The sequence below is a fragment of the Alternaria triticimaculans genome, assembly GCF_023758025.1.
Source record: "Alternaria triticimaculans strain BMP 0046 chromosome Unknown scaffold_28, whole genome shotgun sequence".
In the NCBI taxonomy this organism is placed as follows: Eukaryota; Fungi; Ascomycota; class Dothideomycetes; order Pleosporales; family Pleosporaceae; genus Alternaria; species Alternaria triticimaculans.
This window is the reverse complement of record NW_026055985.1, coordinates 141,504-155,920: the sequence shown is the minus strand read 5'-3', so window position 1 is coordinate 155,920 and position 14,417 is coordinate 141,504. Positions and strand designations below refer to the sequence as shown.

At 52.9% G+C, this 14,417-nt stretch overlaps 6 protein-coding genes across 6 annotated transcripts; 4 read left to right on the top strand and 2 right to left on the bottom strand.

Moving 5' to 3' along the window:
• Positions 1 to 3: 3 nt before the first annotated feature.
• On the top strand, positions 4 to 3,322 carry J4E78_010208 (uncharacterized protein; the record flags this gene model as incomplete). The annotated part of the gene is made up of 3 exons (XM_049370788.1): positions 4 to 560; positions 607 to 956; positions 1,011 to 3,322. 3 exons carry the CDS (start codon positions 4 to 6, stop codon positions 3,320 to 3,322), a joined length of 3,219 nt encoding a protein of 1,072 aa, XP_049217525.1.
• A 270-nt stretch (positions 3,323 to 3,592) lies between these two features.
• Positions 3,593 to 4,328, bottom strand: J4E78_010207 (uncharacterized protein; the record flags this gene model as incomplete). The annotated part of the gene is made up of 2 exons (XM_049370787.1): positions 3,593 to 4,225; positions 4,323 to 4,328. The coding sequence occupies 2 exons, from the start codon at positions 4,326 to 4,328 to the stop codon at positions 3,593 to 3,595; spliced, it is 639 nt and encodes a 212-aa protein (XP_049217524.1).
• Positions 4,329 to 6,152: 1,824 nt separating this feature from the next.
• On the bottom strand, positions 6,153 to 7,143 carry J4E78_010206 (uncharacterized protein; the record flags this gene model as incomplete). Its single annotated transcript, XM_049370786.1, has 3 exons — positions 6,153 to 6,584; positions 6,659 to 7,032; positions 7,083 to 7,143. 3 exons carry the CDS (start codon positions 7,141 to 7,143, stop codon positions 6,153 to 6,155), a joined length of 867 nt encoding a protein of 288 aa, XP_049217523.1.
• Positions 7,144 to 7,734: 591 nt separating this feature from the next.
• J4E78_010205 (uncharacterized protein) lies at positions 7,735 to 8,222 on the top strand (the record flags this gene model as incomplete). The annotated part of the gene is made up of 2 exons (XM_049370785.1): positions 7,735 to 7,884; positions 7,974 to 8,222. 2 exons carry the CDS (start codon positions 7,735 to 7,737, stop codon positions 8,220 to 8,222), a joined length of 399 nt encoding a protein of 132 aa, XP_049217522.1.
• Positions 8,223 to 8,648: 426 nt separating this feature from the next.
• J4E78_010204 (uncharacterized protein) lies at positions 8,649 to 9,713 on the top strand (the record flags this gene model as incomplete). Its single annotated transcript, XM_049370784.1, has 2 exons — positions 8,649 to 8,862; positions 8,914 to 9,713. The coding sequence occupies 2 exons, from the start codon at positions 8,649 to 8,651 to the stop codon at positions 9,711 to 9,713; spliced, it is 1,014 nt and encodes a 337-aa protein (XP_049217521.1).
• Positions 9,714 to 12,071: 2,358 nt separating this feature from the next.
• On the top strand, positions 12,072 to 13,870 carry J4E78_010203 (uncharacterized protein; the record flags this gene model as incomplete). Its single annotated transcript, XM_049370783.1, has 5 exons — positions 12,072 to 12,232; positions 12,281 to 12,780; positions 12,833 to 13,152; positions 13,203 to 13,664; positions 13,715 to 13,870. 5 exons carry the CDS (start codon positions 12,072 to 12,074, stop codon positions 13,868 to 13,870), a joined length of 1,599 nt encoding a protein of 532 aa, XP_049217520.1.
• Positions 13,871 to 14,417: the final 547 nt, after the last annotated feature.

Sequence of the window (14,417 nt, the reverse complement as noted above, 5' to 3'; positions counted from 1 at the left end):
ACCATGAGCGACCCCATAGCACCACCCCCGAGCCCGCCCCCCTCCGCACTCAACGAACAGCATGACTCGCTCGGCGATAGCACCGCCGTGACGCCGGAGGCACCAAAGGCAGAGGCAGGCGCGCCTCCATTCGACCTCAAGGCCCTCACTGATCGCACCTTACACTTCTTGGCGACGGCTAGCAATGAGACGCTCGGCGCCTGTCTCGCAGGCCTCGGCGCGGGCACATATCTCATACTCGGCCGCGTCGGGCTGGTCCTCATAGGCGTTGTAGGCGGCGTCGTCCTCCACGCGACGTGGGAGGGGCACCATGGCGACAGCAAGGAGACGCAGGGAAAGAGCGCCGACGCGCGGAAACGAGAGTTGGCCGTCGACATCGCCCAGCGCGTACTCGACTGGCGGAACGACAAGACACCAGACAAGGGCAAGTCCGGAGACGACGGCTACGACTTCAATGTGCAGCTGTACTCCGGCAAGACGCTCGACTACTCAGACTTCAAGCCCGAGACTGCCGCTGCGTTGACGGAGTTGACGGATGCAGTCATTCGTGACTATGTCAAGTATGTCCTCCGCGCAGTGCCTAGATACTGTTCTAATACAACGCAGGTGGTGGTACTCACCCCTACTGCCTTCCGAAGACACTTTCCCGAACTCGTGCCGCCAGACTCTGACAGCCTTCGTGCTTTCCATATCTGCACACCTCTCCCGAAAGCGACCAGCCGACAATTTCCTTGACTTTGTGACACGCTCATCCTCCTTCATGATTATACTGCTGCAGGAGATTGCCGCTGCAATCCAAGCCTCGCCCGGTGATGTGCCAACCGAAGCTGTCGATATATATCTCAAGATGAAGCGGGATAGCACCCTAGCGAACATCCTCGACCCAGACTACCAGATGAAGCAGTTCAGTGTGGCTGCTGAGGACATCCTACAGAACTATCTGGAACCGAAAACATGTGAGTAACTCCTATATACAATTCATACGCGTACGCTGACCGCACCTACCCTAGACAACTGCGTGCCAGCACGGTTATTCCTGCATCAAATACTCGCGAAGCTTATACTCGAGATGATCGTCGTCAGCTGCTCCAAGCCAGAGTGGATCAACGGGTGGATTGTATATCTTCTGGAAGAGGGCGAGCCCGAGCTTCTCAATGCGATTGACGCGGGCGTCGAGGGCTCGTCTGAACAATTACAAGGTGTCAAGGAGAACGCGGAGAGCGAGTTAGGTGGTGCAGGAACGGCAACCCCCGCTGAAAAGAGGGAGCACAAGCGTGTCATGAGCAAGGCGCAAGAAGCTATGGACGATGCGATGCGAGAAGCGCAGCTCCTGAGCCAGATGATCGCCGAGGAAGACGCAAAGCGACTGAAGGAGCAACAAAAGCAAAGCGCGTCTACATCGACCCTGAATGATGACCAGTCCGAGAGCACCACCCAGGGCATAGTCACTCCCTCGTCTTCCGAGGGCGAAGCGCACGGCGATGTTGAGCACTCAGACTTAGCCATTTCAGGGCTCTCCGGCCGGTCGTTCTCAGAGACAACACCAGCTTCACCGCCAAGGAGTTCTGAAGACCCACCAGCTCAGGAGGTCAAGAAGGCTTTCACGAGCTTCGATCAGCTTGTAATGCCCCAACCGCCTACTGCGCTTATGGACAACGCACCCGCGGAAAGACCACCACCGTTAACCTTGCACAACAGCACAATGTCCATCTTTGATGACAGCATGCCTGGAGAAAAGGGCACCATCAAGGCCAAGCCCACAGCAGAGTATCTGATTCAGATCGAGCCAAAGTCCAACCATCACACCGGGTGGATGACAGCACGCAAGTATGCCGAGTTCGAGACATTGCACGAAGTCATACGTCGGATAGCAGCTATCACCGGAACTTCCGGCTTCAACGAAGCGCACGCTACACTGCCACCGTGGAAAGGTCACACCAAGGCGTCTCTGCGTGGAGAGCTGGAGCGCTACCTCAACGATGCTGTCAAGTACCAACCACTTGCTGAAAGTGAAGGGATGAAGCGCTTCTTAGACAAAGAATTGGGTTCAGGAAAGACGCCCGGTGGTGGCTTTCCAGGGATTGGATGGGCTGGCCAGACCTTCGACTCAGTGGGTAAAGGGATGATGGGCGTACTTTCAAAAGCACCCAAAGAAGTTGCTGGCGGTGGCAAAGCTCTTTTCGGTGGAGTTACAGGCGTACTAGGCAGCGTAGCATCACCACTGGGAGGAAAGAAGAATCGCGAATCGATCAGCAACGCCGCCACTCCGAACGCATCCGGAAGTCCTTTAAGCCGTACATCGTCCAACACGGCGCCAATCCAAACACGACAAAGTAGAGCCGAGTCGACGGTCTCCGAACTGCCCACGCATATTCGGTCGCCGAGCACGTTGTCACTAGTGACTAAACGCACATCAATGGACTCTGTGCGCGATCCTCACTCACCCGTCATCGACCAGCAGCCAGGACGCGAGGCGCCCATGGAACGTCGCCCATCGTACAACCCTGACGGGGACGGCAAGCGTTCGGGGAGGTCTTCCAGATATGGCTCCCGAAGTAACAGTCGCGCACCAAGCATGCGCGAGAAGATCGAAGATCTCAGCCCCATGATGGGAGGGGATCAACTAATCAATCTGCCGCCAATGCCTAGCGAGATCTCCGACGACTATAGCACTATGCGCAATCAACCAGAACCAACCCCACCTCAGAAACCTTCGCGGCCATCAACAGACTCCGTGCCCTCACTACCCCGTCGACCCTCGGCCACATCGCTAACCTCATCTCCGGCCAAACCCTCGTCAAGGCCACGCGCAGCAACCACCCACACGCCACTATCCGAGCCCGAAACTACCGTCCTCATCGAGCTCTTCTTCGCCGTCATCAACGAACTCTACACCCTCTCCTCCGCCTGGACCCTCCGTCGCACCCTCCTCAACGCCGCGAAATCCTTCCTCTTACGCCCAGGAAACCCACAACTATCGTCCATCACATCACTTCTTCAGACCACCGTTCTCGACGGGAATGCTTCCGACGCTGGCCTGGCCTATCACATCAGAAAGATCCGGGAGAACGGTCTGCCAACCGAAGAAGAACTCAAAGGATGGCCAAAAGAGATGAGCGATGAAGAGAAAGAGAAGTTGAGGGTCAAAGCGAGGAAGTTGCTTGTCGAGAATGGTATGCCGCAAGCGCTTACGAGTGTTATGGGGCAGGCTGCTAGTGGAGAGGCGTTGGGTAAAGTGTTTGATTGTCTACAGGAGCCTAGGGTTGCGAGGGGGGTTATGTTTGGGTTGACATTACAAGGATTAAGGGCTATCACGCAGTAATGCTATATGTAACGGTGTTCAGGTGTTGGAAGAGATGGGGTTTGGTTTTATGTTGTATTGAACATTGAGCGCCTGCTTGAGCTTCTGTTCAAAAACGCAGTCTGTCATGATAAAGACGTCGAAGAGTTGGCAATCCATCATCTTCGCAGCGTGCGCACAAAGCACCAATTCTTTGTCTCGGCATCCCGGCTTTCATCAAGTGTTCCCAAATCTGTGCCAGTTCTGTCGATGACATCGCTTTCCATGACCTCGCCTTCGTCTCCGGTCGAGCTAGCCCGCCTTGCTCAGTATGATACCAATGGCCAGGTCGTTGTACTTTGCCACCATCATCTTCATCTCCGCCTTGTGTGTAACAGACATGTTCTTGGAGATGGTCTGGATGACGATGCTTCTCATGCCGGTATCCTCAGGAACGGTCGCAGAGAAGATGTGATCAATGGCGACGGGGAAAGCGTCGTCGTTCCAGAGATAGGTGCAAACAAACTCGAAGTTCTTACTTGCCAGCTGTTTGAGGCCCATGACGTCGTACTTGTCGGCAATCGCATACATCTTTGAGTGATTGAGAAGCTGAGAAGGTGATCCTCGGCGTGAGCAGCATTTGTCGCAAATAAAGGCTCTGCAGGACGAGAAGCAGTCGTCATCGCAGATGTGGTGTGGACACAAAAACTTGCCGGATGGACAGTTCGCGGCGCAAGTATGGGGAAAGGCGTATGTGTAGTTGCGACCATGGGCACGGCTCCGAACATCGGTACGTGTGACAATGAAGTCTGAAGCGCTGAGCGGTTTGACGGGTGGACCGTCCGAGAATTCGCCGTCGTACTTGTCGGAGTATAGATATCGTACGAGAGAGGCGATGACTTGAGGCTCATCCTTCGAGAGATCGACCACATCATGCTGAGCTTCCTGCTGACTGTCAGATCCATTCATGTCGTTGATAAGTGATCCATACCTGGCCACCAAATCTCATAGCTCCAGCAAAGAAGCCGGCGCGTGTGCACACAATCATCTTGTGGACCTTGTAGATGTCTTCTCGACACTTGATCGTGAGGTCGGAGTATTTTCCCGAGGTGAGACAGCTGTAATAATCGTCAGTCCAATGAGTGTGGCATGAAGATCTGAGGTAATTGCCTTTGAACGGCATCTACGACCTGAAGGCGTGAAGCGGTTGCCATGTTTGCGCGTGGATTTGTTGTGTGTTGTGGAGGATTAATGACTGTGGACAAGAGACTGCGTCTACAAGTAGTAAGCTAGCGGAAGTATGGCGCTTTGCGCCTCGTTTAAGTAGACCGTTCAGAGGTGAAGGTGGAGGTGAAGGTGGAAGTGAAGGTGAGCGCAAACAGATGCCACAACACATGCGCATCTCTCTTGGGTCTGTTGGAAAACGCGCAATTATTCGTTTCGGCCACATGGTCTGTAAAGACAAGCTTCGATGTGCCAGACAGCGGTGATTTCTACGACCAACATAGTAATAGAACATGCTGTGCTTGTCGCATACAAGACTGAGAAGCATCGCAGTCATGTAAGACCAGGACCTACGTGTTCTCCAACGCAACCCTTAGATGGTCTCAACATCTAGATGCAGTATTCGTGATCCAGACGCGAGAGCTAGTAACGTACAGCTCAATGCTCTCTAGTGGTTACGCTGCTTGACTTTGGATAGGGTAAGACCCATTGTGAGCAAACTTAGCAATATAATATCACGTGTTCAGATTGAAAGCTGCTACGTAAGCAACATGCGGAGTACAAAGCCAGGCTAAGAACGCAGGGCAAGATGGAGTGCGCAGGGGCTGTGCTGATCAAAGGAAAGCGTCGAAGGCAGGCACTGAAGGAACATTTCCCATCAACTTTGGGTGGACATATAGGGTTAGCGCGAAAATGTAAATACTGCAAAGCGATTGGACATTGGAAAGTGCTAGACTACTTCACGGCACCATGAGTTCGCGCACCCCGATAACCAGCCAAAGTTTGCCCGGCTATCTCAAGACTTTGGTCAGTCCCTGCGTGATACAAATCAGAGACGCTTTGTATGGCTCGAGCAATCGCTGAGCCATGTTTGGAGAGAATAGTGGAGTCGGAACTCCAACCACATCTGGACCACGGTACTGAAATCCCACGGAATTTACGCATTTGCCCATTAGTATATAACACCCTGCTTCTACTTTCCCTCTTAGCTTTCTTACCATCACACAAACATCTTACATCCAAAGCCAAAACAATTCAAGGATATCACAAACCATCCACTACTACCAACGCAAAACCAAACAACACACCAACCCAAAACCTCCCCATCACAACCAACAAGATGCATTTCAACACCATCATCATCTCCCTCTTCATCACCCTGGGGCTCAGCCTCCCCATGTTCCCCAACCCCCGCCCATACATCCCAAGCGGCATGGGGACTCTCCCCCTCATCACCACCAGCGACTTTGTTGTCGCACGGGCAAGCCCCGACGACGTCGATGACGAAGTTGTCATCCCCGACAAATGGAGGCACACTCACGGCAAACTGTTTGAAGAGACAAAGGCAGAGAAGGTGGTGGTTCAGAAGAGAGATTTGGGGGACTGCAAGGAGGGTATGTGGGGTTGTTAGGGGGCTGAGGCTGTTGGAAGCCGGGGGTGTCAGGGGTATGGCCGGGAGGTATACTGAGAGTACAATGCAAAACCCTAATCAGCCTGGAGCCTACGTTGGCTTTGGGTCACCTACTTTGCATGATTTCATGTTGATGTGGGCTGCAGACCTATTTTGACTTTTCGTTGTTCAGTGTGATCTGGTAGTGAAGATTCAATACCACACATAATACACACGCATCCATTACACTATGTGTCCTCATGCCTTCGACTTCTCGGCATTTAACTTGTCGTTGATAGGCTGGAGCATGTTCGTCATGAACTGCTCATCCAGATCTTGTCCCGAACCTACGCCTTTCGGCGGCTCCACACCCCACTCAGGGATAAGCCGCGTCCCGCCAAGAGTAATTTCCAGTACACTGCCACATGGGTACTCTTTCTTCTGTAGCAGATCCAACAAAGAAGTCGCGCATGCGTCTGGAGTCAATGCCTTTTCTGTAGTCACAGAGTACTGCTTGAGTTTCGCGGCGTCGAACAACGGTGTCGCCACGGCGCCAGGACAGAGAGTGGTAATCTTGACGCCTGTGAGTGACTCAGATGGCCCAAGAGACTTTACGAAGCCCACGACAGCGTGTTTCGTTGCGCAGTAGAGCGGAGCTGCTAGGTTGCCTGATATGCCGGCTACTGACGCCTATTCTGGTGTTAGACGTGCCATCGACTACGTGACGGCCCTTCGAGTCGACCCTGATATGTGGTATGACTTACGATGATACAAACACTAGCCCTTTTGCCCTTCCCCAGACTCTTCCTGATAGCCAATCTCGTTAATTTGATTGGATGGTTCACGTTGACCTCCACTTGCTTATACCCTTGGTCTTCGGGGTCTTGCCAGAAGTTGGAAAACGGTGGGTCGAACAGTCCCGCGCAGATGGCGTATGCATCGGGAACGTCGTTCCATTGCTTTTCGCACGCGTCGAAAAGTTTGTCAAAGTCGGCCCATCGCGTCACGTCAGATTGCACGTAGAGAATGTTCGACTTGTTGGCAGCAAAGGTATCGAAGCCGGGTGTTGTTTTGAGGTCCGCGACAAGGATGCGTGCGCCGAGATCGTGTGCTTGCTTTGTCACACAGAGGCCGATTCCTGTTCATGTTAGACATACACCTTTCCGACATCGATAGTATTCTAAATACCAGATGCACCTCCTGTAATGAGGAGTATTTTGCCGTTCAGCGGCTGGTCGATGGATGTCATGTTGGCTCCACGCTTAACGATCGTATTGTATTCCAGCAAATGATGAGTCTTTATCAAGGTTTGCCAGAAGCTGAAGTACTCTGGTAGTTAATGTCGCTACTCTGTTATGCGGCAGTCGGATAATAGCTTCCGCGGCCTCGACCGAACATCGCCGTTCCTTTAAATGAGGGGCTACGGGTAACCGAACGCCCCATGGCGGGCGCTACCGGTAGCCGTATGTGAAAAGGCCCTTTTGTTCATGTGTTGTCTGGGAGCTAAGGTCGTGCCAGCGATTGGTGATTGATCGCAGAGTCGAGTGGAGAGGTGGAGGGGTGGAGCACCATCCTTATCATTCTACGGGGTCAAGGCGGGGCGTAATGAGCAAAAAGTAAACTGGCGACGTGGTCCGCAGCGACAGGTACGATAATGAGCGTCGCATCAGTGGTCCGGGGTAATCAGTCATGGAATAGCACATTGAAGTCGTGCATGCGGTAGGTTTGGATGGATGCCGATCGGGTTCCTGCAAGCAGTGATGCGTCATTGACCCGGCATCCTCGTCCCAGCCACCCGTGGATGCCAGCCACATTCGCGACAACTCAAGCAACAGCAATCATGTCGACCGAAGAATTGATACGCATCACTGTTTTCGCGAACCGCAATGCTAAGCTTTCTGAAGATGAGTTCAATGACCACTGGGCGAACAAACATGGCCCTCTCATCACATCATGGCTGCAGCGTCACGGTATCGTCAAATACGTCCAAGTGAGCTTCCCCATCAGCTCTCCCTACTTGTGCAGCCCCTTATTATCTTGATGCTGCGCAATTCATCTACAAGTACTGATTATTCGAAGTATCACACTACATCAAGACACAAAGCACGCCTAAGCATGCCTACTCTTTCGTACGACGGCATGGCGGACTTCTGGGTGCGGAAGTACGAAGATTTCGAGAAGGCTTACGAAGATCCTTTTTACTTGGAGGTAGTAAAGAAGGATGAAGAGTACTTGTTCGATATGGAGAGCTTGCGTGTGACTGCTGGCGTCGACATCTGTGTCATCGAAGATGGAAAGGCGGTGCAAGAGCACGCCCATAAATTCTGAATTGCCTGCTTGCGTAGGCGCAAAAGGAGAGGTCACATCAAGATGCGAATATGTGAAAAGCTGAGATGCAGATTGGTTCCATCACCTCCATTCCGTGGTACTGATGGCCCACAGACGGCGAGCCAACCACACCTGCCGCATTTCATACAATTCGAACGTACAAAGCCGCTTTCCCAAGAGGAATATCGCAAATTATTCTGGGCACACTTTCCTACAAGGGCGAGGAAGGAGTCTTAATCCCCTGCTTCATCTACCACTCACTACCTCCCGTACACGTAGAGCCTTCATTTCGCGTATACGAACAGACACCGATAGACCTGGTCTCACGATTTCTACCCATTGCGGCTCTTACATTCATTTCTCTTTGCACTGTAAGTCAAACCTCTGATACAAAGACCTTTCCTGACAGTACAGGAAACCGCAAACATGCCCGTCGTCCTCATTCCCTTCTCAGTAGCCAGCAGTCGATTTGGCATGAACGTCGCGTACGATGCAGCGACTTTCCAACTAGACACGATGACCTTTCCCGATCTTCAGGGCTCAACCATAACTGCAACCCCATCTTCCAGTACTTCGCATTCAAATCTTCAGACTTGGGCTGAGGTAATGAAGCATGGCGTGCTACCCTGGTCGAAGAAGAGTAGGTCGTTGTAGGATGCAAGGAACCACGAGCTATGCTTACAAAATGTAGTGCCCAGATACATCAAAGGCGAGCCGTGGACTCCAGTGAGCGATGCAGTCGTAGACGCCTACGAAACCCCTCCCATCAAGCCGACGTTTCACCGATTCCTTGAGTTGCCTACTGAACTCCGCCTCGAGATCTGGAAACTTACCCTCGATGTCGTTACGAATGCGATAGAAGTGCGCAAGGCAGTCAGGAGGGGCAATAGCCCCGCTCGACCCGTGTTTTTTCCCAAGTTTTGCTATACATCACGACGAACCTTCGACGAGACGGTCGCCACCGTCATCGAGAATGCACAGATGATGATTTGCTCATACACCGACAACCAGTTTGCACGCGCGTTTCTGGCCGCAGAGCCGAGCCGCTTTGACCTCGTTCGTCACTTGGACTTCAGGTTCTTCAGCCGCTTCAAGGAAGAGTTCGGTGTGAACGCTGATCTAGAACTTGCTTTCGAATGCAAGGGTCTGCGTACCATCAAGCTTAATTTCCACTGCAGCGATCTGATCAGGCTGGAAATCGAGGATGGCTACGACTATTACGAAGACGATTTTACCCGTTACCCTGCCGAGGGTGAGGAGCTGTTCAACAAATACAAGCTTGCTCGGATATTGGACTGCGACGCGCTCAACGCAGTCATCATTGAGCACTCAGGGTGTTACTGTCGAATGGCCGTGGAAGCGGCCGAGGGCTTGGGGAGAATCATAGAACAGAAGTTCGCAGGCAAAGTCCCGAAGCAGACCGTAAAGCTTGCCTACACTCGTCAGCCGACCAGACTTCGTGAAAATAACACTTTTGGGTGGAGTGTATGAATTACACATATAGGAAATCGAGCGGGACCAGAAGAGCATGGAATGACTGGAGTGGACAAGAGAGTATTACGGAAGGTCTCGTGCGGTACGTAGAGCTCACGGACAGTGCACCTGAATTAGCCCTTTGCATTTGATCAGCCTAGATTTTGATGGTCAAGTCTCTCATCTTCTGGCGATGCATTCTATGGAACTTCACATCTCGTTTGGTCTGCCTCACCGGGTGCTGTGGGCCATGCACAAGACACAACCCCATCACCATGTCTTCTTACAGCCCCTGTCCACTGAGTATGTGTGTCTGTGACGACAAGAAGGCGGCTGTGAAGTCGTCACGCTCGCTAATCTTCCGTCTTTTTAGATGTTTCGCTGAATCTCGTATCCGACAGAGTTTGATAACTCCTTGGGACTCTGATGTTCGAAACCGCCATATTCTAGCTTGCTGAAGGGTGGTAGGAAAGTCCCTCTCTCGTTCGGTCGCGGAAACTCGTTACCGGAGACGAGGTAAGGCCTTGCGTCGGTGTCGTGTTCAAGATAGTGGCCCGCCGTCTTGTCGAGAAGTCTTCCCATCAGAACGCGCATTCATTACAGGCAGCGACTGTGCTGTGCCGTCTCGTGAATTAGCTCAGAGGTGCCCTGAAGAGCACAGGCTCAAAATCCGGCCCGTCGTTGCTGCTGGGTCAGTCTTCGCACCGTGCCACATCGCACTTTGTCGATGAAGGCTCTCCGCTCCAGGAAGAATAGCATGCTTGGCGTCTAGCAATATTCCACCACAACGCCACCACCAGATGTGGCCGGCTAAATGTGTGATCCGCTATCGAGTGCGCTGCGCAGTCCCGGCTGACCGGGGCCCCGTCTTTGTCAGGGCAAGGCTTGGTATCATGTCTCTAAGCGCCATCAATCACGACATGAGTGTACAACGCGAGTAGAGGACCGGGGTGGGGCGTTCTGCGATGGAAAGAGGGGCCCCACTAGCCTATTCGCTTGCGCATGAACAATCTACTGTCGACTCCAACAGCTCGGCGCGTGGAACTCTCTACACACATATGCCTCCCAGGAAATTGAAAGTGTCGCATCAGTACGAGCACCGACCTCGCAATTGATTACTCCCATGGCTGCCGCCGGTGCATGCCGCCAAGGCTGCACGTGGCCTGCAACATAGCTCCAATGTGCACCTGGACACCGTCCCGCCTCGTCGCTTGCGCGTACGCACAGCGCGGCTTCCCCCCTAACCATTTGCACACCCTATCCGCATGCGTACATCGAAGCCGTATGAGCCTTATCGACGTCTGCCAATGCGAAAAACCATGAAACGACTTCGTCAGTACAATTGTTTTGTAAAGTCCAGTCACCGAGCTCCAGATCCGGCGCGCAGGCCCATTTATCCATCTTGGCTGGTCCTGGCATCGCATGGTAAGCTTGACCTACCGTGAGCGGACTCTTGGTTGGCTCGTCCAAGCCTTGAGTGCAGAACACCAAGAGGCATACCGGATGCTAAGCAAAATTATCCGCGGGACGAGTCGCCTGTTCAGATGGGGATCCAGAGCTATCGAGGCGTCTTACAATCAAGCCCGGGGGCGTCTCAAGCCTCAACGCTGGGCACAGCGGAATAGCAACAGAATCGGGGAACGCATGGCTTGATGGCGAAAATCACTCGGCAGATCGGCTTCGACACCTCATGATGAAGGGGTCTATCATCTGATGAGTTGAAGCAGACCGAGGCATAGAACCACCAGACCTCGCCAGCAGGCGCTTCTGCACATGTCGCGTCTCCAAAACGCAACATGCTGTTGTCCTATCTGGCTATCACGAAGTTAATATCAAGGCGCTTTCGAGGGCCAATGAATGACAGCAACCCGTGTCTGGGTCTATTGTCAAATGTGGTCACACGTTCTAGCGCCACCAGGTTATAGACTTCTGGAAGGCAGCCGAACACCCCATGGGGAGACAGCAATTTGCATCGGACGTTGGACATCTCCGTTGGCGGCCAATGCCTAGATATGACAAGACGGGACTTCTCTGTTCTTGTAAGTCTAGTCCCACGGCGCTACGGGCCTGGTGCCAACAGATCGCTCGGTGGGGATTTCTTGGTATCATCTTACTGGCCCTTCCCACCGTTGCTGTCAGGCAGTCTTCCTGCAAAGTGCGGTACCCATGTCCGTCAACCCGCGGTGGAACAAGCATGGGAGTATCTCCCATCCGGGGTGTGGGGTCGCTTGCAGTGGAGGTGGATCGAATATAAGTACTCGACGCCGGACGAGGGTCTTTCTCAACCCAAGGGACTTCGCCCATCAGTAGCACAGTCTACTTGTCCTGAACTTCGGTCAATCTTTCACTTAACAGTTCCATCGTTCTTTATTCAAGATGGTCGGTATGCACGTCGGAGCCGCCAAGGGCAACAGTGCCGTCCGCGAGGATGTGCCTGAGTTCGAGAAGGTCATTTGGTACAAGGACCCAAACATGCGAAAGCTGTTCTGGCACTCTTCGGTCCTTTGCATTGCCTCCGCCACTACTGGTTATGACGGGTGAGTGGAGTTTCCAGTAAAGCAGCGGGATTTGCTGACCATCTTCAGCATGATGATGAACTCTTCGCAGCAGATGAGCAGATGGCAGGACTACTTTGATGAGCCTACCGGTAACCGCCTGGGTCTCATGAACAATATGTACAACATCGGTTCGATCGTCAGCTTTTTCCTCGTTCCCTTCCTGACCCAGTGGACCGGACGTAAGATTCCAATCGCCGTCGGCTGCTCCATCATGATTGCTGGTGCCCTTGTCTCAACCTTCTCTACGAACTGGCAGATCTACATGGGTGGCCGTTTCATTCTTGGTTTCGGTAACTCCTTCGCCCAGATGTGTTCGCCTATTCTTCTTACCGAGATCTGCCATCCTCAGCACCGTGGTATCTTCACTGCCGTATACAACTGTCTCTGGAACTTGGGTGCTCTTTTCGTCGCATGGATCGCATGGGGTACATCTCAGGCGGACAACCACTGGTCTTGGAGGTCTATCACTCTTCTTCAGGCTCTGCCTTCATTCCTCCAACTCTGCTTCCTTTGGTGGGTTCCTGAGAGTAAGTCAAACTTTACACTGCATAACGAATGTACGCTGACATTGCTTCCCAGGCCCACGTTGGTTGATCTCCAAGGAGCGCTACGAAGAGGCCCTGGATACTCTCGCCTACTACCATGCCGGAGGTGACCGTAACAACGCCACGGTTCAGTTCGAATACGTCGAGATGAGGGAGGTCATTCGTCTGGAGGCCGATGCCAACAAGAACTCCAGCTACGTCGACTTTGTCAAGACCAAGGGTAACCGATGGAGGTTGGCTATTCTCATCTCTCTCGGTATCATCTCCCAGTACTCCGGCAACGCGCTCTTCTCCAACTACATCAACTTGGTCTACGAGGGTGCTGGTATCACCAGCGAGAACCAGAAGATGGGTGTAAGTATCGCTGAAACGTTGCGGGGAAACACTCACTAACATTGCATCAGCTCACCGGTGGTGAACGTATCTTGGCTCTCTGTGTGTCCGTCTACGCCGCTACCTTGATCGACAAGGTTGGTCGTCGTCCCCTCTTCCTCGGCGCAACCACTGGTATGGTCGTCTCATTCGTCTGCTGGACCATCACGTGCGCCATCTACGAGAACTCCGGCGACACCAACTCCGCAGCCGGTTACGCTCAGATTCCATTCGTCTGGATCTTTGGTGTCTTCTACGCTTTCGCCTGGTCTGGTCTGCTTGTTGCCTATGCTCTTGAGATTCTGCCTTATGCTCTCCGTGCTAAGGGTCTCATGATCATGAACATCACTGTTCAGGCTATCCTCGCCGTTGGTGGTCAGACGAACCCCGTCGCATGGGACAACCTTCCCAAGCACTGGAACTTGGCTCTCTTCTACACTCTCTGGATCACCGTCGAGCTTGTCTTTGTCTACTTCGTCTACCCCGAGACCAAGGTATGTACATGTCTAGTCTACTTGGAGAACATTGCTAATTCGTACAATAGGGTCCTACACTTGAGGAGATTGCCCGTATCTTTGACGGTCCTGCCGCAGTGGCTCCCGTGGACATGGATGCGATCGCCAGACAAGCTGCTAAGGAGCGCCTCAACAACTTCGGCGATGAGAAGGAGCCTCACGTCGAGCAGAGCCACGTCGTCTAGGGTGCTTGACTTCACTCATTGGTAGTCATGTCGCAGGAATACGGGAGGTTGGGCTTCATAGTTTTGGCATTCGCTACCCCTAGAGCAGTCTTTACTTCAATATACCCACTGCTTTGGTACGCACTGTCTGCTGCTCTCTTGCTGTCATGCTTCGTGATGACTACGCTTCAGAACAATCGCGCAGGACCTTCGGCGCTGATCTCCCACGACAGGACACATGCTAGTGCAGCGGCCAAGACGCCAAGCCGTGCTAATTCGGTGCTCACCCCGCAATCATTTGAGCGATTTCCGCACTCCGTCTCATCTTCTCAACCCGTCTTGGCATCCAACATTGAAGAGCCCTTCCCCGTCTGGCGCGTCAGCAAATTATCACTCAGCTTTATCAACCACCCTGATCCTTTTTTTATCCAAATAGCAACCTGGATCACACCATACTCATCTCCGTCGGTCGGTCGGTCATGTTACCTAGATACCAGCTTACTGCTCCCCAGTTGTTCCATCACTACAGTTACTCGGCACCATCTCCGGATGCGACTTGTATGAGACG